The sequence below is a fragment of the Argiope bruennichi genome, chromosome 6 (genome assembly GCF_947563725.1).
Source record: "Argiope bruennichi chromosome 6, qqArgBrue1.1, whole genome shotgun sequence".
NCBI lineage: Eukaryota > Metazoa > Arthropoda > Arachnida > Araneae > Araneidae > Argiope > Argiope bruennichi.
Genome location: NC_079156.1, coordinates 65,023,093 through 65,049,742, shown reverse-complemented (window position 1 = coordinate 65,049,742; position 26,650 = coordinate 65,023,093). Strand labels below are relative to the sequence as shown.

The following is a 26,650-nucleotide window of genomic DNA, read 5'->3' as shown; positions in this document are numbered from 1 at the left end:
ACGGATTACCTCTATATCTTAAAAGACAATATAACACCCTACATTCATGCTTAAATTATATGATTTCTTAGTGAAAATTCTATACATTGGCCAACTGATTTAGAGGACCAAAATCACATGGAGATAAAGGGCGTGATAGATTTTTAGATTCATGAATTCCCCTATCTTCTCCAGAATTTAAAAATCAGACAACACCGGCTTGAAACAAATGACTGAACTTCATAAAATAATGCACTGCGGCAAACATAAATACCAAGAAGAAAAATAAGTATAATTAATTGAATAATAAAATGAATAAAGTGCTCGAGATAATAAAACTATCGCAGAATTATTACATAAAAATATAAATATTGTTACACACGTATAGTATTTAAACTTAAAAGGAATAAATTATTACATGCTTAGTATTTTGAGAGTAAATAACAAGCAATATTGCTTATGTTTAATTATATATTTTTTCATAATATACAAACTTTAAAAAAAATTCATGTCACTTAAATTTACAATATATTGATTTTTAAATAGTTAAGCTTTTTCTAATTAAAGACATTTTTAGGCACTCAAATCCCTTTTCCATGTAAAATGCAAGAAATGTTCATATATTTTACTGCATTTTTTGAAGTTTCATATTTTTAATCAAATATATTAACTCACTCTAAAACTATCTAACAACAAAAAATTTAAAGAAATCCATACTATAGAAGCCACATAAATTGATACAGATCACTTATAAATCTGTAACAGAATTAATCCAAATGATGAAATAATGGCCTGAGGAAATCGATATAAATTGTGAACGAAACGAATATATTTTTCTCTATTAAAGGTGCATGCATAAATAATCATCAGAAATGAATTAATCACCAGATTCTTATTTGAAATTTACAATTTAAAATGTACAAGATGAAATTTATTAGTACATATTATGTTTAAAATTATTTTCTCTTCCACATAAACAAAACTCATGGCTACATTTTTGTAATTGAGTATTATATATAAGCGATTGAAATGTCTAGTTCAAAACATTAAGCAGGATATTATTTTAGAAATGATTTGGGTACCTTTATATTATTGTTTTTAATCTACTCTTGAGCATGGTAATTATAAAAAGCATGAAAAAATTATTCAATATTATTGCAATTTGTATTCTATAAATGCAACAACAAAAACAATTAAAAATGATTGCAAAACTCAGTTAAAAATATTTAGGAAAACACTAAAAGATAATATACACTAAAATATAATTCATATACCATTGAAAAGCTTTTCAATAAATTAAGATGCTGTAAAACGGATTTTGCATTATATTGTACTCCGAAAATAAGACACAACATTGCGACTTTTAATTAAATTTAAAATTATGGAAAAAGCATTTACTAAAGAAATAATTATTTGCTAAATCTGGTAACTAAGTTCTGCTCTACAATGCATTTCTAAAGATTTTTAATGCAGCACAACACAATTTGCAGCTTCTAATCATTATGTTAAAAAAATGGAGCAATGTTTCATAAGAGAATTATAAGTTTATATTTGTCGGCATTTCTATAAATTTATTTCCAGAAATATATAGAAATGTTTTTATTCAATAAGTGCAAGTAGCTTGTATAATGACCAAACCACACAGTTCTCAAATGTCCAGACAGGTTCAATTTAATTATCAGTAAACATAACTATTGCAAATAACATAGATTAAATTTAATTTTATTATTAGAAGCTTAACATTAAAGGTAATGAGCTTTTTGTCAAATATTTTCATTGCAGCATTATCTTCCAAGTTCAACTGTATTTTTCATCACAGAAAGACAGCAAAAATATAGTTGGAGAAGAAAATAAAAAATCTTGCTCTATATAAAGCTCAGAGAAACACGAAACTCACTTTCAGATAAAATATAAACACATGTTAAATGGAAGGATATCAAACACACTCAATACATGACGAAAATTCAACTGTACAAGAACTTATTAAATAAGATGCAATTTGACAGATACTAATACATTTTTAATATAGATAGCAAATTTGAAAATTCTGGAATTTAAAAAATTTATTGGAGTTCTCTTATGTAGATCAAATTTGAAAGATAAAAACATAAGAAATCGAGAACTCATGAAGTGCATTTAATTAGTCATACATGATAGACTGGGTCAAGACTAACCAACAAAAGCGGCTATCAGATGATTACAAATCGCATACACTTTCTACAACTAACTTTCCAATGAGGTATGAAGAACTCATTATATATAAATTCAGTACTATTTTACAGAAACTCATTTTTTTCCTTCTTTATCTCAAATATTAAAGTGTGCATGCTTCACAGGAAAAATAATGGATAGCATAAATAAAATGGATGCTGCACATAAATATCCCGCCACTGTTGGTTCACTACCTTCCCCAAGAATTCACTTTTTAAAAATGGTTCTTTAATATAGTACAATTAAACTAAATGGAACTGTCTATTGATGCGCACATTGTACACCAGGCCCACGACATCTCTCGTCATCATCTGAATCGTAAGCTTCTGAACGGCTACCGCTGGCACCCCTGTATGAATCTGGGTCATAGTCATGCAAATCAACCTCTTCTACATTTTCATGAGTTGGCATTTCAAACACTGGCCTTGGAGGTAAAAATCTCTCAAGAAGCTGAAAGAAATAAGTATTTTAGTGCAGTGCTTTGAAAAGCCTATAATAATTAATATTCATAATAAATAGTTACATACGACTAAAAACTGTTCACTTGAGCATTTGATAATTGATATGCAATTTATAATATTTAATTCTAACCATTTTCTGTTATGAGGATATTAAACTAAAAAATACATCTACAAAAATTACATAAAATAATAACTAAATAATACATGATAAATACTAAAAATAAACGACAAACTACAAATAAATTTTCTGCTAAACAATTCATGTTCGAAACTGTCAGACATCATAGAATTTCATATCTTTCATAGAACTCATCAGACAAAATAGAATTTCATATCTTAAAAATTTACCGTAAGTAACAAAAATAAACATTTATTAATTATGACAGTATATGTACCCAAATCTAGAGATATGTTTAGAGGATTAATAGCCAAATTACATTTTTAAAAAGTTAATTTTCCCACTCTAATGAAATACTTCTAAAATGATCCAAATCTAAAAACTATCCAATTTTTCTATTATAAATATAAAATATTCTTTTCTTATAATTTCTTATAAAATGACAGTGAAAATGCCATCTTCCACACTTCAGATCAGGTTTTTTTCAAACTATAACACAAGTAGCATTAAGCACAAATAAGCAAGTTGGATCAAATTTTATACAAATGATTCAAATAAATGTAAATGTCTACATCATCTTACACTTTCTCTTAATATTTATATACCAATTATTACAATACCCTCAACCTCTGGTCTATAGCGATAGCTTTAATGATTTGCGGGACTAATAACTTAAATGGGTACCAGATTTTTCACAATTTTTTCTCAATAAATCATAACGTTACTATAGTTTACCAAATTTATGTTTGAAGATAATGAAAGTTAGGCGATATGTTACAAATTATAAAGTAAAAGTTTTATCAGCAAAAATAATAGAATAATCAATTTAAAAAGTTTCCTTCAATTATAAACACCCCATTGATAACTGAATATGTATTGATTAGCATTCGGAAAATAATTTTGAGATGGCACAAAAATTTGAAAAGTTCCATATTTTATGCCTCTAATAATTATCAATAATTTTAATGTTTTGACTGTTAGCTACTCCATGCTTGTATTCAGAAAATCATTACAAAATTTAAAAACGGTTTGATTAAAAATAAAAGGAAGAATATTATGAGTGATGACACACAAAGAAAATTTTGAAAGAAATCAAGATTGATCCTCAAGTAAATGCAATCAGAATCAATGCTTCAAATTTCAAATAAGCAGAAGTGCTGAAACTGTATGAAATGTGATTACACAAGCTGAATATACAAATGAAATTGCTAGAAAGAAAATCAATTTGTAGAATTAGAAAAGGCATTTGGAGTTTGCAAAATCTCGTTAATTCAAGATCAGTAACTTTTTGAAGAAAGTTGCAATGATAAAAGTAAATTCAACATTTACAACAGTGATGACCATTGAACCATATAAGGAAGGTTCAATAGCATATTGGATTTAAAAAAGAGTAAGTTCCTACGATTAAACCTGGTGATGACTTTGTCATAGCTTGGCTATAGCTTCAACTGAGGGAAATTTAGTTTTTATAAATTTCATTATGAATCATATGGTTTACATAGATATAATTAAAAAAAACTTAAAAGGAACTGCTAAAAATAACACTTTAGATGGAAATTTTATATTCCAGGCACGACAATTCCAAACACATGGCAAGACATCAGATATGATGTTTTTATCATTGTAAACAGCAGTTACAAACATTGCCACAATGATCTGACATCAAGATTATAGAAAATCAGTGGACTATACTCAAAAAACAATGGTCAAAGCATAAAATTGGAAATTAAAACAAGTGTTGCAATAAGAATAGGGTTAAGTACCTTCAGATATTATGAAAAAAATTGAACTTATTGGTAGTACAATGTTTGAAAGACATTATAAAAACCAAAGGACATGCAATTAAATGCTGACACTTTCTTTGTATGCAAGATATTATGAAAAATTTATTGGTGAATCCTTAATTTTTTTTAGGTAAAAATATGTATAAGTTTATTTAAAGTACCACTATAAATATTCATAGTAATCAATGGGTTAATACAAATTCCATTATAATAAAGAATATAAGAATTTTGTTCAGTATTAAAACATATATGCACTGATGCCATAAGTAAAGTGAACCATACCTTCAAGTTATTTACATCAGTGAAGTGATTATCAGGGAATGTTACATTGAATTTAATGTACAAATTCCCTCGTTCAAATGGATTTTTGTAGACAGGCATTCCTTCATGAGCTACACCTTTAATAGTACCTATATAAAGTAATAGAAATATTAACAAAGCTAAAACGTTAAAATAAATTGAAGTCAGAGATTAATAAAATGGCAACTAGCATTGAAGGATTTTATTTTTAAATTTAATCAAATTTTTCAGTTTAAAGTTATTAAAATTCCAGAACATTCAAAATTAGAAACATATTGATTTAATTTTATGCATAAAATTGGTAACCAGGCAATTAAAATTAATATGCAGACAATTTTGCTCTTTACCACATTAATTTATAAGTGAATCACTCCATAGAAATGAGTATAAGAAAGTTAAATTTAGAATAAAACTATACTGAAAATCCGCAATTCAAATTTCTCAAACACTCTAGTTCACAGGAAAACATCCATTACAGCCTGTGATTCTCATTCTTCACATAAAAATTACCATAAGATTGATTATAATTATAATGTATAAAATTTTAAGTGCCTCTATGTAGTTAAGATATTGAATACAACTCAACAAAATCAGTTCCTCTTTTAATGATTGAAACTGACCAAAATGATAGTCGATATAAAACATTTGAAATTCTGTTAGTAACATCAAATTGATTTTCATTTCTTAAATTTGAGATCAATGTTTCTCCACTTACTGTCTTATCATTACTATTAACATAAAAAGAGGTAGGCAAACAGAAGCCATATCAAGGACAAATATGTCTTGGCTTTTACTTCTTATTAATATTTATAATACTTTTATAGTTGCTTGTCTCTACTTTTCCCAGGATGAAAAATTTTATGTTAAGAGAAATTTTCAAAATACTCGATGCCAAGATTAGATCGAATTCTATATATACTCAGAATTCATAGCATTCTGAACTCGACATTTTTGTACTGACCCATTTCTTTCTACATACTTCCCAAATTGTGTGGTTAACACATTCCAGGGAATTTTATTATCACTGTATAATTATATTTGCAAACAGAATACGAAAGTCTTTGTTTATCTGTTTAGTTAAAAATTAATAAATATTTTCTTTATACTCAGTTTTAACTCTCTCTATTTTTAAGTAAGAAGTTAGAACAAAAAGTTTATGATGAATTGAAAAAAAAATTTTTTTTGGAAATATTTTTATGGCAGTTCCTAATTAAATTGAAACCATATTTTATTACTAAGTTAGTTCAAACTGCGAGATATAACAGATGCTTAATGCCAAAGTTTTTTTTTTACACATAATAATGAACTATATTTAGAACTAAATGAATTATATTTGATGATTGAAATTTGAATGAAAATCGTATTAAAATTTTTTCAAAACAAGTGGAAAGATGGTAATGGCAAACACATATTTAATAAAACAATGTAATTGTGCATATTGGAACTCTTTTGGGAGAATGGCTGGCTTTTCGAGGTCAAACAATGCAACCTTAATTGGACTTTTGGAACTGAATGATATTATTAATAAGTGTTCCCAACCCCCAAAAATTGAGTTCTTTAAGACTAGATTGGAGTTGGGGAATATCATTAAATTATTGCAAATATAGGGAAACATGCCCATCTTGAAGTGGTTGCTACTTTCATTTGGTACAGGACGTTAATTCCAGCAAGGATTTTAATTTTTTTCAGTTTCATTGTGCAGTCATGGCCATGAGGCTGATGATCTTTCTAGTGCAGGCGAGATTAGTATGTAAATTTATGAATGATCAGTCTATGGAATTTTTCCCTCGATAGTAGGAACAAAATATTAAACAATTTGAGGTAAAATAAATGGTTCAAAACAAGATACACATTCAAATATTTTAATAATTTTAAAAACAAATTTCCTGCTAATTTCAAAATTAATTAATTTTAATCCAAGCCATTTGTACTGTTGCAACAAACATTTAATTTCATGATTTTCTTACACTGTAAAAGTTGTGGAAGAACTGTTTAATACCCAAGTTGTTATAACATAAGAAAGCAAAAGTACACTACAGCGGAAATTATATGAGCCAGATAGTGACGTTTTTCTAGCACTACGATGCAATGGAAATTTCATTTGATTAGAATGTTATATCCATACAATAAAAAGAAAGCATAAAGCTAATGCAGCTTTAAAGTATGATAAATTTTCATACTTAAAAAAAAACTCCCAGCAAATCAACTGATTGCTCAAAGAAACTATTTTTTAAAATGTTTATTATGTGGGGAGGGACTTAATTTTTTTGATAAATTAATTGTAACTATTAATTACTTCTCTTAGAAACAAAAGTGTGTATTGAAAGTCGAAATATTCAGGATTACATCAGATAAAATTTCCATATTTTTTTTGCAAATGAAAAAAATAAAACATTAATAAAAATAACAGTTAAGAATGCATTCCGTATTCATGGTTTGACAGCTCAAAATATCAAGAAAATGGGCAAATAGCCTGATCAGCGTTCCTTAAAAACTTGTTTACATAATTTTAATTGAACACCAATAATTTAAATAATTTTAATTGAAATTTATATTTATGAACAAAATTTTAAGTATGCATTATATGCGAAAGAGAAAAATCTATGAAACATTAGTATTCACCAGTCCCAACACATTCTACCTCAAAAGCAGCTAGTTTTACGTAAAATTAAAATTTTTGATAAGGTATTTTTTTAGAAGGCATCCAAAGTATGATGCAGTACAAATAAAATAATTTTCTTTATACTAAATAATTGCATGTATCTTCCAGTAAAATGGAACAGTTATCATAACTGCAACTCATAATTATATGTCATATGGCTAAGAGTTCTTGTATACACTCAGCCCATAAAATTCCGTACAAAGACTATTTAATAAAATCATAGAATTTGTCATGGTTTGACTCTTACCAGGACTAATAACTTCTCCAGGTTGTTGCCGAACAACTAAATCTCTACCATCCAAATGCTTAATGACCACAACAAACCCACATAGAGCTTCAGTTAATGTCAAACTATGAGTCATAAACAGATCACAGCCATCTCGTTGGAAGCGTTCATGTGGCAACTGCTGTAGAACAATGATCACATCACCAGGCTCGACTCCAGGCTAGAAAAATATTACCACAAAGTTATTAATATTGCAAAACATTACAATGCTACATTAAATTCATTATCCAGAAGAAATTTTTAAATGTCAATTTACTTTCACAACTATATACAACATTACAACTATATTTTGCATTTACACAAACACATAAGATATGTAAAAGTTCTGTTGCAAATGACTATGTAAAATATTTCTTAGTCATATATTTGTAAAAATAAGTTAAACCACTAATTTTCTAATAGTTTTTTAATTGAAAGCTCAGAACAGAGGTTTACTGAAATGTCAAATTATCTAGTTCATTTTCTTGTTTATGAAAATTGAAACATTTGATGTAAACCACAATCAGTAATATTATCAAATTCTTGGTTCATTACGGTTCAAATATGAAAATATCAGGAACATATATCAGTAGAATTATATGTACCAATTTTTGGAAGTATTATATTGAAAAATATAATTACTTCAAATCAAGGACATTCTTTCATATTTTATGAAATCCCTGCATTTATCAATATATTAAACACACAATGGGACTTAGTATATTCAATTTTTTAAAAATTCAAATTAATGCATAATAAATTAAATGCATGAATCCTTGAATTTCCTGTCCATATAATGTTAAAATATCTAATTTTATTCTCAGTTAAAAAAAACTAAAATTTTTTTGTTTCACTTTTTTTATTTAAACACTTGAAGCAGCTAAATTAATTTTAAGGCATATAAATTACTCAGACTTTATTGCTGAATATAATAAATGCAAATAACATTGTCTTATTTTTTGAAATAAAGTGTGTTAAAGGTCAATTGCACCAATTACTCTGAAATATTTAAATAATTCATGTAATATACCACTTAATAAATCTTTTAAATTAATTTTTTTAAATCGCTTATATTAAGTTTACTATATATTCTAAATTTCAATATTAACACTGTAATATTTAGTTTTAAAATAATGATTTTCTCTCATAATATTCAAAGATCACGCTTTTCTTAGTTAAAATTTTTGTTTTTTGTTTGATCCAACAGCTTCAAATCAGACAATTTTTACTGTATCAATGCAAAATAGTTCTCCATGCTACTACATCTTTGAAAATATCATCAAAATATATCTTTCAAAATATGCAATAAACATTTCACAAATTTTTACACATTACCAAAACTATTACAGAAACATTGATGTTAAATTCATATTTTGGAAAGAAGAAGAAAGCAGAAGTTTTCTAAAAAGCATTTAACTTAAGATTAAGTTATCAGAATACTAACTTATTTGTAGCAAATATTTACCTGTTGGTTACCGTCACCTCTGAAATATATCTTCTGCCCATCAACCATTCCTTTATCTACATGTACTTCTAAACGTTTGGTCTCGTGAACAATCTTTTTGCCTTTGCATACTTTACACCGGTCACGTTCATTCAAAACCTCACCTAAAAAAACAAACACATATATGTAAACATAATTTTGAAGATGTATGGCTAAAAGGAAGACATTGCTGGAATGAACTTCAATTCATTTTACTACAGGAGCTATAATTTGCACATGGGAAGCCTATTCATAATGCAATACAAAAATAAAATCACCGAAGAGGAAAATTTCTAAGAGATTCTGATAAAGATTTCTTTGACGCATGTAGACTTAGGAAAGGCAGGCCAAGTTTGACATTTGACCAACTGACTTTATATCCAAAGCTAAATTTGCCAATTTTTATTTCTCCTCATTCACTATTTAACAGTTTTACTTTCACATTTCATTGATGGAATTACATTCTTTAGCTAGAAGTCACTTAAAAATATATTTGGATAGTTGTTTTTTTTAAAAAAAATATTTGCTTATTAAAGCGTCAATGAAACAGCAACTGCAAATTAATCTTGAAACAAAGTTACATAATTTCCTTTCATTCTTATATCCCAAGGTGTAGATTTTCAATTGCTTTTAGAGAATCCTCATAAAATAAGCAAGTCTTGGCAAACAAATCTGACACAAATATGCACTTCTCCTTAAATGTAAATAAAAGAATATGCAGACAAATGTATGAAGCACTAACCAAAGACATAACTGAATACATTAATTTTTTTTCAGAGTTAGAAAACTTAATGCAAAAAAAAAAAAAAAAAAAAAAAAAAAAAATTTGGTCAACACTATAATACAAAAAAGGGAAATATCAGAAAAACTGTTTTCATAGCAAATTAATTTAAAATTAAAAAAAAACTGAATAGCTTGAAGATTTTTCAATTAACTGTATTCCATTACCATTTGCATCACAATGTTCCACTCCCGGGAACACCTAACTTCGCTTGCTTCTAAAATTGTCAAATTCAATTATAAATAGAAAAAAAAAAAAAAAAAAAAAAAGAGATTCATTTTTTATTTTCCTTTTTAATAATAAATGACAGTTTAAATCAAGCAAATTCGTAATTTTTAGTTCAAGAGTGCCATGTAAAAGTCTATTTCTTCAAATTAAAAAAAAAAAAAAAAAATCTGGGAAAGAAAATTCAAGTTTTTATTAGCAATATTATCTAAAACTATTAAATCAATACATTTTTAAAGGAACAGCATACTCAAAATCATTGGATTAAAATTAGAAGCTCTACCAAATAGAACACTGCCCTGATCATGTTACACAGCATGATGCTATAATGGAAAGTGAATACATGCATCTTTTTCCTTTTTTTGGTTGAAAATGAATTCAATTCAAGGAATATTATTTGGCAGGGTTAGAATTTTTGGAAATAATCAATTCTTACTTTGGGTCTCAGATTTTTTTTTTTTTTTTAATCAGTATCTTTGGCCACTTTTATTTAGCACAGAATTTTCTGCTCTTTATTTAAGTTTTGCTATTGTTCATTTTATATAAAAATGTAAATATTTTTAAATATCATAGCTTATTTTTTAATTTAAATATAATTGCATTTATTTTATTGTAAATGAATTGTATTGAAGTGACCAACTAAGTCTTTCGAAATCAGCAAAAATGCTTCTTTGTGGTGCACACTAAATCTGCCACACAGGTATAAAATAGCATTCTTTTATTCAAATGCAAAAAGATTTTATTCATTTTTCACACTTCAATGCAATGTTTGCTTAGTCACATTTTCCACAGTTCAAATGGTGCAGTGTTCTATCTGATGGAACACCCACAGAATCAAAATGGAGAGTACCATCTTCATGAAATTTAACTTATGTACTCCTTTAGGTCTAAATAAGTTACTTACAACCTGTTTTGTTTGAACTTAAAATTTAAAGGCCATATGCCGCAAAAGGTTAAAAACGACTCATACAACAATACATAATAGAATATGAATAAAATTAAAAATGTTCCAAAAGTTTTTATATTTAAATTAAAACAGAATGCATATTTATACTCGCAGCAGATGAATCAAATTTAATATTTTTTTTAAAAAGCAAAGCAACAATTGAGTTATTTTGGAGAGATCCTAAAATTTTAAATTGTGATCAGATAACAAAGTTGATACACTCTTTCTAAGCTCCAGCATCATTGTAACATTTATCCATTGAAGGCAAACTTAATTTGTATCAAGCTTACACATACAACAAATATGATAGATTTGGGTTTTAAACCTGGAATGATCCAAGCTAAAAATCTCAATCTTATCATTAGGCCACTGTGATTCTACTATTGTTCTATCTCAATACTAAATGATTATTATATATATATTTAAAATTTTGTAAAAGAATGCAGATCTTGTACAAACAGCAACTTCAAATGCAACCCCTCAAGAATAAAATTTAAATATGCAAAACATAGGCTCAGTGAGAAGATTAAGTGATCATATGGCAGTCAACTTTTTAAAGTTACCGACTCACTTGCAATAAAATCTCATCATTACCCATGCTTTAAACATTTATATAAATATTAAGGAAGCATTAAATGACTGTAAGCACATAAAATAAAAATATTTACGAGCTATCTTTTCAAACAACTACATTTGGAAGATATAAAACTTTTATTCATTAAAAGTTTCATATTCTTCCAGAATAACTATTTTCTACAATATTTCAATAAGTTTTTAAAAGTAATGATAGCTAAAGCTTATATATTCTAATGAACACAGCATTTAAATAAATTCATTTTGCACATTCCCATTCTTGAATGGATACAATAAATATGAAAAATATGTCAATATAACTTTTATTCCATTGAATTCTGCTTAATTCCAATTATTTACATTTTCACTTAATAAGTTTTCTTCTTAACATTATACAGAAGGCTAACAAAGGAAATTCAAGCTTATTTATAGTATAGTTTCCAGTGAAGATAATTAAAAAACTAATACCATACATAATCTAACAAATACAACTTTTCCATAATTTATTAAAAAAAGAAGTCACACTTTCACTTTCTTCAAAAATCATTTTCAATGTATTTCTCATAGCATTAATGTAGATTTAGAATGAACACCCAATTTTAATTTTATCGCTTTGTATTTTTTCTTTCTTTTTAAATTTGCTACAATCTGGAGCAGAAATTAACATATTATACCTTCTCCATTACAATCTTGGCAAGCTGCCTGCATATGCTGAACCATACCAGGTCCTAGCTGTCGATAAGTAACTTTTATTCCACGGCCTTGACATGCTGGGCATCTGTTAACAGCTCCAGGTCGACCACCCAACCTTTTGTTTAAAGAATGAAATTATATATATATATATATATATATAAAAAAAAGAATAGACAAAAAACATATACTGATAGAGTCAACAGAAAAATTTGACAAAAATTCCTTAATAATATACTTACCCATCACAAGCTTTACAAATAACAGTCTTGTTAAGATTTAGTTTGGAAGTTTTTCCATTATACAATTCTTCAAGAGTAACTCTAAAGAGATAAGATAATTTTAATTAAAAAATAAGCCTGAAGGAAATATTTAAAGAAATTAATATATGCATTTTAAAATAAAATAAGTTTTTTTTTATTAGGATAGTATGCTTTTTAGCATTTAAAGGATGCATTATGTGCAATAAAAAATTGATCAGGGGAATCAAGGAACAATAAATTAATATTTACTTTAATTGTGATAACTGATCACCAACAATGCTATTAACATATAATATATTATTTTAAAAAAACTTTATATTCTATAACATTATTACATTAATCATGCCTGCTTGAATATTAGTCAAAAATGCAATTTTAAAAATTGATTTTAATTACTCAATTACCTTGATAAGAAACAGCATAAAAAATAATAATAAACCCCAAATTATATAAATTCATTATTCCATTAAAAATATTTCCAATGGAAGGAACAAATGAAAATAACTGCAGATTAAATAAACTGAAATAATGTCACGATATGTTTTTCACGAAAATTTGCATACAAGTAAAAATTGCTAATACAAAAGAAACTTACTTCAAGGGATAAACAGTGTCTTCACCACGCTTACGTCTGCGACTTCCACCCATTCCCATACCCATGCCAAAGAGTCCTCCACCAAAGAGATGACTAAAAAGGTCATCCGCAGCCATTCCACCTTCAACAAAGGGGGGCAGAAAATTCAATATTTATGTAAAAATTATTAAATTAAAAAGTATGTAACCATATGGAATGTTTTGCCATTGACCTTCTTGCATTCTTCTACAATATGGTCCATTATATGTCTAGCGTCATAATGCAACAGATAGAATTAAAGAGTACAAATGAAGCATTTTAGTTCTTTAATGAGAGGGATAATTGTATCTATTAAATTGGTTGTAATTAAGAGTGATACAAATTTAATTACCTAAGCTTTCAGCATAAAAGCAAGTAGAATATAATCACGACACAAATAAAAATTGTAACAATTGCTGAAATAAGTTGATATTGAAGTAAATATATAATATGAGAAAAGATGCCCACCCCCAACATTATGATCATAAATACACAAAGAAACAAGGTAAAACTTATACTACTAATGTATAGCGGCATTATAATTAATCCACATTTTAATAAAAAACACATTAAAATGTTTATTTTAATACATATTTTACTACAAGTTCCAAATTTTAGCTTTTAAGAAAATTTGTCAATCAGCTATGTAGAAGAATGAAGCTTAACTGAAATAATTTAGTTATTTTGTCAAATCTATCATACACATCAGTTTCAATTTTAAAAATGACTCATTTATAAAATACAGGACCAAAATAAAAAAAATTAAATTTTTCACAAAATGCACTTATTTTTTATTTATTTTTTTGTAAGGAGGCATGTCAAAAGGTAATGGAATTAGATATAAACTATATTTAAACTAAATTGATTTGTAATATATCTATACCTGACGAAGATAAATTCATTAACTTTCAAAGCAGACTTCAGTTTTAAATACAAGACATTTGTGAGAAATTTTAATGGTGTAATTTTTCTTTAGATTTGAGTAAGAAACAATACAATAATCTTTACATAATATTAATAGTATGTCACTGATAATATAATTCTGTTAATATGATATTAAAGAAAAAAAAATATTAAAAATCAGTGCTTTTATATTTCAAAATTTATTTTATATGTCAACAAAATTCTGCACCTACCATCTCCACCTCCTTGAAGACCTTTGATACCTGAGCGATCATAAATCTCACGCTTTTTGGGATCAGACAAGACTTCATATGCAAATGAAATTTCTTTGAACTGAAACAAATTAAAGAAAATATTACTATTAATGTGAAAAATACTTTTAAATTGCATACAATTGACAAGAAAAAAAAAAAAAAAAATCTACATTACTTTTTCTCCTTCAGTAGGATTTTTATCGGGATGATACTCTTTGGCTAGCTTTCTGTATGCCTAAGAATAAAAATTCAATGTATTTTTAATTAACAGAACAAATATTGTTGTCTACAATAACAGCCATAAGAAAATTATAGAAGAACCTTAATGAATATTGCCCTTGGGGAAAAAAGGGCAAATTTTATTTGTGGCTTTTATATAAAACTAACATTTTATACACAAGCTGGAATAGATTAACAATTAATGCAGCCCTGCACAACCACAGCATGCAATTAGATCATAAATGAATTTTATAAAAAGACGAATAACAACCACATTCCATATTTTTAATAATCAAGTCACATGCATCTTATATTTTAAAGTTAATGAAGAATCTTTGAATAATTCCATGCAAAATATTTCTTATAATGCAAAATGCTGTTCTTTTCTTTCAATTTTTTTTATTTTAATTATGAAGAGTATGTTAAATTTTTATTCCATAATTTGCTATCTAAAAAAATATCAACTCTTTAAAAAATAATTTTGAATGCTAACTATATTAATCAACAACTGGTTTTAAATAAAACATCAAATCTAACTAATCTTGATTCCTAGTTCAATAATTAAAACAAAAGGAAGCCAATAGCAATATGCTCTTATATACTCTTGTGCCAAAATAATTGGCACAAAGCCTAGACACTGACTGAATGTGATCCTACTAAGGATAATAAAGACAAACAATGAGTCCAGCTTTTGTTTTAGAAAAGAATGGCTAAAATTTTCCTTCTTGTAAATAATAATAAAAAAAACCCACTCGAAGTTGGACTTTATTAAATATAGCAAGATAAAACTTCATTTTTTTATAGATTCGTACTACCAACAAGATACAAAATAAAATACTGTTGATGAATTTTATGTCAAGAATGACCAAAATGGTCCTTTTAAAAAATCCTAGTAAAATTTAACAAATATAAGGCTATTTTACATAAATTAAGTACTTGTTTTTACTATCAGTGACAATTTGGTTAGACCAAGTTAATCAGAATTTTAACACTCTAGTTTTCAACTATCTAATTATGTTAACTCGAATAGATCTCTTCTCCCAAAATGACTAAAAGAACAGCCAACTCATTTTTTAAACTTTATCACAACAACAAAAAGTCTGTTACAACCAGATTTAACATGCATCAACAATGTCATGCAACATATTGGAATCATTAACATAAGATACCTCGGTGATCAATTCAGGCATTTCACAATGTGAATCCTAGCTGACTTATCTATCTCAATACTTTTCCTTTCAATGAAATGAACCAGATTCAATAAACAATTATAATCTTCAGTGTCTAGATTTCAGTCTTGTATTCTATTTTCTCTTCTCATATTCATGTGACATTTCATTTGCGATTCACTTCAGTAAGATAAGAGATATGAAAGTAGCAAAGATGTTTCTACAACAAATACACCAAATATGTAACCAAATCATTATATTCAGAAAAATGAGGGGAGGAAAAAAAACCCCCATTAAACAGAATTTGATTACTTAATCATTCATAATGTCAATTTTTAATAATTTTATGAAACTGATCAAATACAAAATATAGCAGAATCACATGCCAGCATTTAACTGCAAAAGTTGTCATGTTTATAGTAATCAGTGAGTGAACACCAAAGATATGTTGATCAATGACGAGCAAGTAATACACAAGTACTAATAATTATCTTAAATAACAATGTTGGCTCATATCTGAACAACTGTAAGCAAATAGTTCATTTTCATAATCTATTCTTAGTCAGGAAAAATGTTTGGTTTACTATAAGTTTTAAAAATGATTTTTTTAAAAATAAAAATTACTGATATAGATAATACACAACTTTAAAATCAAAATATTAAAAACACAGGAATTTCGTTTATGAGGAAAATCTATTTAATTAATCCAAAAATGACTAAAATTCAAGATTTAAATTTCAGAGATGTAGGTACCACCACTAATGAATTCTTATATCTTGCTCAGCATTAATGGATACTTGCGTATTAACCGCATAGCAAACATAGTCAAATTTTCAAAAGATAAAGATTAACTTAATTGGCAATTAATCTGAATCATTGGCATGTGGTTAACACACAAGGAACCATTTAGGATCATCACTTAACATTTTACCTCCAAGTATTTTCATCAAATCCAGGATTAGATCACACACGCTGTGAAGTAAAGATGTCATCAACTAGACTTGCGAGAATGCTGTTAGTACACAGAAATTAGATAAGATATTAAGAAGCATAAAAACATTTAGCAAAATCACAAAGGATGCATGATGTCTATGCTAACTTAATTATTTGATGCTTTTTTACCAAAATGATACCAAATGATGTAGAAAATATTCATCTTGAATGCGCAAAGGCTTCGGAACAAGGTGTAGTATAGAAAATGTCATGTTAGCTAGCAAATAATTAAATCCTCTAGTTTCGAACTTACTAAAGCTTGAAACGAAGGTATGGAAATACAGATAATTACCTAATTAACTGCATCTCCTTATTGATTGATTTTAACATTTCTGAAGAATTAAAAGATTACATTAAAATAAAATTTTTCTGTAATCTTTTCTAATATATTTTAGATTTTCGCAGACAAGAAAAAGGACGAAGATATTATTTTGTCAGAGAAGGTGGAAGATCAGTTATAGTTATGAAGTGTGTAAAATTTACAGTATGTACAGCAGTAGTAATAAAATATCACTAATTCTGGAAAATATGCTACCTATGATGGAAAAAAAAAAAATCTACATTCTAAAGTTACTACTATGAACTATACAACTACTAAGGTTTTACTATAAATTAAAGAAAACATGCCAAAATAAAAAAAAGAAATCCATTTTTGATCAAGTAAGGTTGTTATTCTTTATGATTATAAACTAAACACTTGTTTCAATTAAAATACATAGGGGAAATGCTTGATTAAAATAAATAAAAGCTATCTACACCCCCCTGCTAAAGATGATTTGAAGAGAAAGCATTGAAGTGCAGGTCCGGTAAAATTCTAATATGAAAACAAACTAATTACTTAATCTGATTAAACCATAAAAAGTATGCAAAAAAAACCATTTATGCCTCGAGTATAAATAATAAAATTTTTTAAAAATGCAGAATTTAAATATTTATATGGCTTACTCATCTTTTTTTTTTTTTAACTTCCACCCATTTTCTGTTCAAATATTAAATCAGCATAAATAATTAATCATTAGCATACATAAATGAGTAATCAGAATTAAGTGTGCTTCTGATCTGATAGTGCTTATATTTTATACAAATACAAAAAATAATAATAATAAAAAACATTAAAAATTTATGTCTATTATAGTCTAACAATATTTCTCTTTAAAAGATAACTAAATCATTCAATGTTGTTTTTAAACCTTTCCATATAACCAGTATCAAATTTAACTTGGCTTATTGAATGTTATTAAATTGTCAAATTCTATTGTTTGGTAGTAATGTCTTTATTAATTATCTAGTCCTTTCATACAATACCTCAAAACAATCATCAAACAAAAACATTATGATTATTAACACTTTGTGACTGACAATTTTACCCTGAATTTATCTCATGTCACTGATTATTACTCACAATTAGAAGAGAAAGCAAAAATAATTTAATAAGCCTTTTTGTAATGGTTTAATATAATTTTTTAAAAATTTAATATTCAACTTTTAATAAATGTTTCTGACATAATAAATGGTATATATCACCAACATGTAACAGTACATTACAGATTTTGCAGGCATATCTTGATTTGCCATATTTTCTTTCTGGAGAGCATATTCAATTGGACCATGTTCTAATTGGATTCCCCCCCCCCAATTGATTCTTTTTTCTTCTTCCCTAAAACATGTCTTTTAACTTTCAGAAATCCTGAGAGGTGGATTACTGTAAGGAGTATTGTAGAAATTTGAATCTAAAATTATGTGAAGTAGCCAGTAGTAACCGAGTTCAACTCTAGCAATTAAATTTTCTATCTAGATTGTTTATCTACGAATCCTCTGTACTATTATGATCATTTATTACCATTTTAGTGCTTGAGTGCAGCTACTTACTGCACATGATGTGCTTTATCTGCATTTTTACATAGAATAGAAGGTTGTTAACCATTATTGAACACATTGAACTTTTTACAATTACACACACTGGATTTTGGACTTTTCCTTAGCACTATGCTCCGAGAAAGCCCTGTCCAAAATTCTACTTATTATGAGTTTAACTATAGACAATCAGCAATACTTAGGCATGAAGATACAAATAAACTTGTGGTCAGTCAGTAGTGTATATACAAAAATCCAAAATGTATTTTTAATCAATATGTTGCTCCACACTTTTATTTCTTAATAAAGGAACTGTATAAATATTAGGTGTTGTGTAATGACATAAAAAGTGATAAATGTTTTTTACAAATATCTGAACTCTTTTTAATGAATTAAACATCATATACGCGTATATAATTAAAATATTGAAATGTTTTATTAATAATTTGCAACCAATATTTTAATAGGAACAGCTTCTGTATACGACCTATTGGTGCCATTTTTGTTTCACCAACAATGCGTGTTTGTTTACTATGTTGCGATTCTGAACTGGAACTTTTGAGGCCATGCTAGGCTTAATCCTAGGACTGACAAAATACACGAGACTATAAGTCGGGGGTGGCGATACCCCCCAGAATGCCCCATGTTTTGTTCTGTTTTTTAACTATTTAAGATAAAAATCCAAATGAAATGATTTTTTTTCTATTAAGAATAATGAAATGCTCCAAATTAATATTAAATGATGAAGAATTCTTTTTTGCTCCATTTTTAAAAAATCATTTCTTAATTTTATGCTGAATGTGTTCTAATGACCACGTATACCACTGAATTCCGGTATGAAAGATGAAAACAGTAATATTTTTTTTCATTTTAAAAGTATAGTTTATAAAAGTTAATAGCTGTAGATGTGAGCTGCTCCTTATAAAAACACAGTTTACATAATAATTTTTTTGTGATTTTATTATTATATATATTTTTAAATATGTTTACCTCCCTTATAGAATAGCCCTTATTTAATTAAGCACTCCTCCCAAGGAATGTCTGATAATTTCCAAGAGTTTATTAAAAATTTGAACCTTTTTGTCTCCACAAAATCCAACAAAAAGAAACATAGCCAAATAAAATTGGACATTGTCTTGATTATATATTGGCAAGGTATTTTTTACAATATTCCACAGGCTCTCAACAGTGTTTGTGCGGACATTCACTGAACAAAATGCAAACTGTAGTTAACCTTTAAGCGTTCGTAACCTTCCTTACATAAACTGTCATATGCCTTCCAGTAATTGCTATAAATAACCATACCCAGTTCAATCCACTGTTTTATGCAAGTAACCAACATTTCAGCTGTCCTATCATGGACAGCAACAAAAAACATATAACCAGATCCTCTCTCAATACCACCAATTTGATGATTTCAATTGTCAAACTATATAACATGTGGTCCGTACACAATTTGATTTATATTTATGCACATATTTATCATATACATACTTATGCACTTGAGTATATTTTTATAATTAGGTTAAACTTTTCTTGATGATTTTTGATTGTGATTAAAATCAACAAATTCCCAAATACAATACATTTGATAAATAAAATAATTGATTTTCTTCTTAATAAATATTAAAAATTTTAACAGAATTCAACAGAATATAGGAATTACAAATTAATCTGATTGATTCTTGAGATTTACAATCAAGATTAAAGATTTGTGATTAAACAAACACCAAGCAGATGTTTTATATGTCCATTACTTAGCACCTTACATGTGATTAATACACATTTATCTTTTAATCAATCTAACAAACTGAATTCCAAATCATATCTACTCTCAGCAATCAAGTATTTTTCTACAAGATTCATAGCAAGGCATTAAATAATGCCCCTTTCATTTCCAAGAAGACTAATTTGCATTCCTCAGAATATTGGAATGACTGAATTTATTTTTCAGATATTAAAAATACCATACATTCTCCCTCCCCCCCCTTCTCAAATACTGCAATATTAATCTATGCTGTTAAAGGATTGACATTAAAGATCCTAGCTTACTAAGAAAATGCATGCTTAAACATTCTTCAGGATTTTCCAGAAAACCTCACAGCCCTCCGTATCTGTCTAAGAGATATCCAATATCTCGAGAAAGCACTTGATGCAGTTTTGTTGCATAGACATTTGAGGCCTTTTGATAAAGTTAATGGATGAAGCAAAGATTAGCATGCCCCCGAATTTGTCGCCAAAATGGCAACCCAATGGAACACTCTTCTAGCAACCCTAATACTGTTTTGTTTACTATTTACAATGGTTGAGTTGTACATAAACAACAACTATTCTATAAAAAATGCTAAATTAAAAATAATAAAAAATATTGATTAAAGATTATAATTTTGTTCTTTATTATAATTAAAAGTTTTTTTACAACTAATAAGACGCTGCAATTTTATTTTTAATGCGAAGATGAACAGAAAATATTTATTCTTTTAAAGTTTTTAATTGTCAGTATGAGCTTTAAAAAATCGTCCGGATTCTTACTTAACGAAATCTACATTCTTTGTTTAAAAATTTTCTACAATGGAATTCTTCATAGTTCTCGTAATTCTTTTAGTGCTCTAATGGTTGGTTCTCTTGATAATTTTTTGTATCAGTAATTGTGCAAGAATGGATGATGGGCGAGTGGAATATATATATTTATGAGTTGATGAAATTAGGAAAGGATGTTTGTTTGTATGTACTGTTTCTGTTATCCACACAGTCCTTATGTTCCATGTGCTAGCGAAGCTACTAGGTTCCCGCTCCAACCGCTAGTGAAGTCATGGGATGATTTTTTTTTTTTCAATTAAAAAATTCTGCCCGGTACCTTCTTCAGATGCCGAAAGGCATCACATGCTCTAAATTTCGCTCTTTACACAACAGACTGGCTCAGCCGATTTGAAAAACTTCTTCAAAATTGTTAAGATAACAGCGATAGTGATCTCAAAGGTTAAAAAATTTTTTAATTAAAATCTCAGATACAGATTAAATAAGCTCTCAGATTAAAATAAAAATTACAATACTTATGAGTAAAGATCATAATTTCAATGCATGAAGTGGCAACCGTTTCACAGAAATGTTTGTTTATTTTGTCCACCATTTTTATTGGCGACTTGGCTTTCTTGGCGCAGCAAGGGGGCACTAAACTTCACTTTTACCAAGTTAATCTCTCAACCTGAACAGCACATGGAATAAGATCAATCATTCCAGCCACCTTATTTATTTTTATCTTCCTACATTCAAAAATGAACTTTAACTTTAGTAATTATATATTTTTTCATTAGTAATTTACAATTAATACTTTTCATATTTAAATCATTACCATGCTTATATTTCTATAGAAAGACATTAAGACCTCACAATGTTTATTATCTGTCATTTCTCAGGCATGCTTTGAAAGCTGGTCATTTGCAAGGAATCCATGCCAGCTCCACTCCAACCCTCTTTAAAGGAGTTTTTAAAGCACACAGCAGGTCCCTTATCTTTCTTGGCTACTTTCAGTAAGCACATATTCCAAATGGACAGAGAGAAAGTTAGTAAGAATTTGATATCCTTGAACCTTGTATTCTTTAACCTTGGTGTGCCAGTTCTGCCCCCCTCCCCACTGATAGTCAAAATTTTGAAGTACTACTTCATTAATGGTACAATGTTAAGTCATGACAAATGACTAACTCCACATTCACACTGAATTTAGTAGTCTTATAAAGACTTATTTGGTACTTATAAGGATGAAATATCGAGATTAAAAATATGTTTGCTTAATTTTTATCAGATGGAGATTCTATTATTGGAGGAAAATACCTTGTTTTGATGAAAATTATAACAATCATGACGGGACCACTAAATGCTAGAATTCAGACATTCATGCATAATAGAAGTCAATCCTTATGATTATCTTCATTGTGGAAAAGATCAAAAACTAAGTGATGGAATGATCTTTTTAAAATACAGTAAAAAAACTTCCAGGAAAGGCAAAATGCAATTAAAAAATATGAAAAGTCTATTTAATTTTGATACTTCAATAAAAGATAAAATGTACAATCACTAAATGAAGTGTTCTTATTTATTTACCAAAGCATATTACAAAATATATTGCAGAAAAAAATGTTAAAAGTATAACAGTTTTTAAAAAAGAACATTCCTATTAGTTCATTTTAATTAAGCTACATAAAGAATTATAATGTTTAAAAAATTTAGAGTATTAAATTACTTTTAATGTAGACTAGTTATATATCAAAGTCCAAAAGCTTTTTTTTTTTTTTAAATCACTAGATGTAAACTGGAATGCATTATAACCTGCATAGCTCTTTGTACATATTTTTGTATGTCAAAGACAAGTACTAAAGAGTTGTGATAAAAAGATATTTGAGAACTTATGATCTTAGAAGCTAATGTCTTAAAAATTCATATAAATCATATTGCCTTAAAGTTAATAGACAATTAAAAAAAATATGCATCTTAAAAATAATATATTTAAATTTCTTGTATACATAGCCAAAAATACAAAGATGAAATAAAGACTACTCTTTTAATATCCATAATTAATTTCCTGACGTTTTAGTGATTTTTTATTTAAGCTGAAGTGAATTTAAATTAGAGTATTTAAATTTTTAATGAATATTTAAAGATAAATACAACTAAGAGCACACGGTTTAAACTTATTTGAGCATAAATTAAACTTGCTCGTTTAAACATATGATCTCAAACAATATAACCTTGAAAATCAGATTTGCATACCCTGAAATAAAAAAAAAATCTATAATATTAATTCAAAATTATCTTGTTTCAAATTAGTGCTATAATAAATATAAATGATAAAATAGTATTGGATTTTATCCTTTGTTTGGTATAGAACATTTCTGATTAAATACGAGTCAATTTTTGAAAGATTTCATTGTAAAATTCAATGTAAGATTTTTTAAACTAATCAGAATTGAATAAACAATTATGATTGCTGAGAATGAATTAAAACATGAGGACATTAGCAATATTTAACACATGAAAGCTGATTTTCTATTTTGCCATTGATTTGGAATAAAGTAGGAGCATAGCTTGAATCTTATTACTGTAAATATGAAGATTTTTTAAACTATAAAATGAAAAAATCTTTAAATATCCTGTTTTACTTTTGAAAAACTGCAAATATAATTGACAAAACATAGACTTAGCAATATATATATATAATCAAGAATTTCCTAGTCATGTAACAATAAATAGTAGAAATAACTTCTTACAGTGAATAATTAAACAATTTTCTAGAGATTTCACATTAAAGTTTGGGTTAACGATTTATCATATGAACATAGGCTGATGCAATACTAAATTAAAATTTAAGTTAATTCATTTAAGATTAATGACTCATCATAACGTCAACGATTGATTACACAGAATTTTCAAGATTTTCTAAGAAACAGATGTATTCTTTTTTTCATTCTCTACAGAATTTCTCAAAATACGGCTATTATTAGCCTGTTTCCTTTGTTCACTCCCTTAAGTGTTATAAATATTCACCGAAAGATGCTACTGGTAGATATAAATTCAAAATGATTTCGACGCTTGATTCTTAAAACTCAATTAGTATAAGCATTTAACTACATTTTAATTAGTTTTATGTATTTTAAAAGTGAATTCAAAGTACGCATCAGATGTACACACAGAGGAGGAAATCACAATCCATAAAATCAATCAAATGATGCTACCTTTATAATTAATTTTTAATAAAAATTTCTAAACATTTTACCTTTTTGATTTCTGTATCATTCGCATGCCTGGATACTCCTAATAAATCGTACAATTTGGTATCTGCCATTTTAACTAAAAACAATGGCTATTTGCACTTCAACGCAGATTATAAAATGGAATGTACTAGCAAAATGCTAGTAGATGCTGGAAAGAGAAAGAGTTGAGTTGTGTAACTTGGTGATCAGAGGTGGGAACCCTATTGAATAAAAATTTCCGGCTCTGCAACAATGTTCATTAGTTTTATAAAATTTTTCAAATAACTATTTTGTTTCAGTTATGTCATTTTAAATTGGATAAAATTGATACCTGAATCAAAATAGATAATAATTTTTCAACGAATGAAATAAATTTAACCTTATATGATTTTGTGGATGATGTCTTTGGAATTTTCCTCTTGCATTTTTTACTCATTATTATGGGTTTTAAAATTTTGCAAAAAGTACAGTGCTTCATAAAATAGATATAATCATATAACTTATCACTTTCTAAATTATTACATAAATATGAGATGAAAGGTATAACACCGAAAAGTAATATTAAAAGCTCACTGATGTCAGAATCAATATTGTTGAACAATCAAACAATTGAAATGTGCGGAAATTCCATCTATTTTTTTGTAAATTAATAGAAGATTGTGCGGTTATTTTCTATTGAGGAAACAGAAAAAGTTGAAGATCGATATAAAATGTAATAAAGAAATTGAAAAAAAGTGGAAGAAAAAAAAAGTTAAAATAATAAATGAAATATGAAAAAAAAAAAAAAATGCTGCTTAATGTTTATGAGCATTATTTTGATGAAATAAATATTTCCAAAACATATTAAGAATAATAAACTCTGCCTAGGGTGAATTTACAGAATCGATTTTGTTCATACGCGTAAAATCAGTCACGTTTATTTTACTTAATTCTAGAATTTCATAAATGCCCGGTACACTACATAGCATTAGTTGTATTGCCATAGAAATGAACTCTTTTCAAGAGATAATCTTACCCTTTATCTTTATTCTTTTATCTAATTTATATAAGAATTTCAGACAACACGAGAAAAAGAAAAATGAAAGAATTTTTCAAGAAGGATGCGGGCTAAAAAAGAAAAATGAAGAAATGGATGATCTTTTAACACAAGCTCATAGTAAAAGCAGCGGTAAACAGAAAAATGAACAACTTTTAATTTGCAAGAGGTAAAAGGAATTGTTAAAAATAACATGGGAATTGTCTGATTTTACAGAGATGATTGACCCAGACTGAGAACTGATCTGTCTCTGAAACTTTTAAAGAATGACAACAATTTCTTCCCAAGAACAAATCATCCGCTTTTTACTCTTTCATACACAAAGAATACAGAAAAAAAAAATATTGTAATAGTTAATATATTCAATTTCGAGATTTTCAATAATCTATACTTTTGAGACTTCTCTCTGAGTCCAGGAAACACATTTTTTGAATTTTATTTGTCAATTTGTGGACACGATAATTCAAAAGCGCTTTTAGCTAGGTAGATGAATTTTGGTATATTGCCTTTTCGAAATATTTGTAGATTTCTATCAAATTTCAACAAAATCTATTCAAATGAAATCTATCTCCGGCCATCTGAAACTATAAAATATTAAGAGGCTGACAGATAAAATTTGATATACACGTTTAGCATCTAAAATAAAGTCCCAAAACCATAAGTACTGCATCAAGTTCTGCATTTTTAAAAATTTCATTTGAAATCTATGATATCTATATATCTTAATAATAATCACTTTCTATACACTAATGTCTACTTCCAAGAAAAATTGCAGAAACAGTACTTCTCTGTACTTAGAGATGCATAATCCACGATTTTTTGAATAACAAATAATATTGCTATTGTGATTTTTAAATATGCGTTCCAAATATCTGTTATTTCAATCATATTATTAATTAAAAATTATTACTTAATATTAAATATAAAATTTATTAATTGTAATTAATACTTAATTTACTAATTTAATTAACGTGTGTTGAAATTATTTATCTGTTTCAGCTTACTTCTTAAATTTTTTTCCTCAAAACTATTTATTTAATTTATTTATTAGAGTGAGCCATTTTCTGGAAAAGATGAGTTAAAAATATATGTCATTTCTTTAAAATGTTTACTTTAGTCCT

General features: G+C 27.2%; 1 protein-coding gene across 2 annotated transcripts; it reads right to left on the bottom strand.

Annotated features, from left to right (window-relative positions):
• Positions 1 to 1,624: 1,624 nt before the first annotated feature.
• Positions 1,625 to 24,677, bottom strand: LOC129971219 (dnaJ homolog subfamily A member 2-like). Of its 2 annotated transcripts, none has more exons than XM_056084803.1 (10): positions 24,517 to 24,677; positions 14,687 to 14,746; positions 14,491 to 14,590; positions 13,337 to 13,457; positions 12,721 to 12,801; positions 12,463 to 12,596; positions 9,246 to 9,388; positions 7,763 to 7,961; positions 4,836 to 4,963; positions 1,625 to 2,640 (listed from the first exon to the last, which is right to left on the bottom strand). In XM_056084803.1, the coding sequence occupies exons 1-10, from the start codon at positions 24,583 to 24,585 to the stop codon at positions 2,452 to 2,454; spliced, it is 1,224 nt and encodes a 407-aa protein (XP_055940778.1). In that variant the 5' UTR covers positions 24,586 to 24,677; the 3' UTR covers positions 1,625 to 2,451. The 2 variants fall into 2 exon arrangements, with proteins under 2 accessions (XP_055940778.1, XP_055940777.1); XM_056084802.1 differs by having other exon boundaries at positions 13,337 to 13,462; positions 14,493 to 14,590.
• Between the last annotated feature and the right edge of the window lie 1,973 nt (positions 24,678 to 26,650).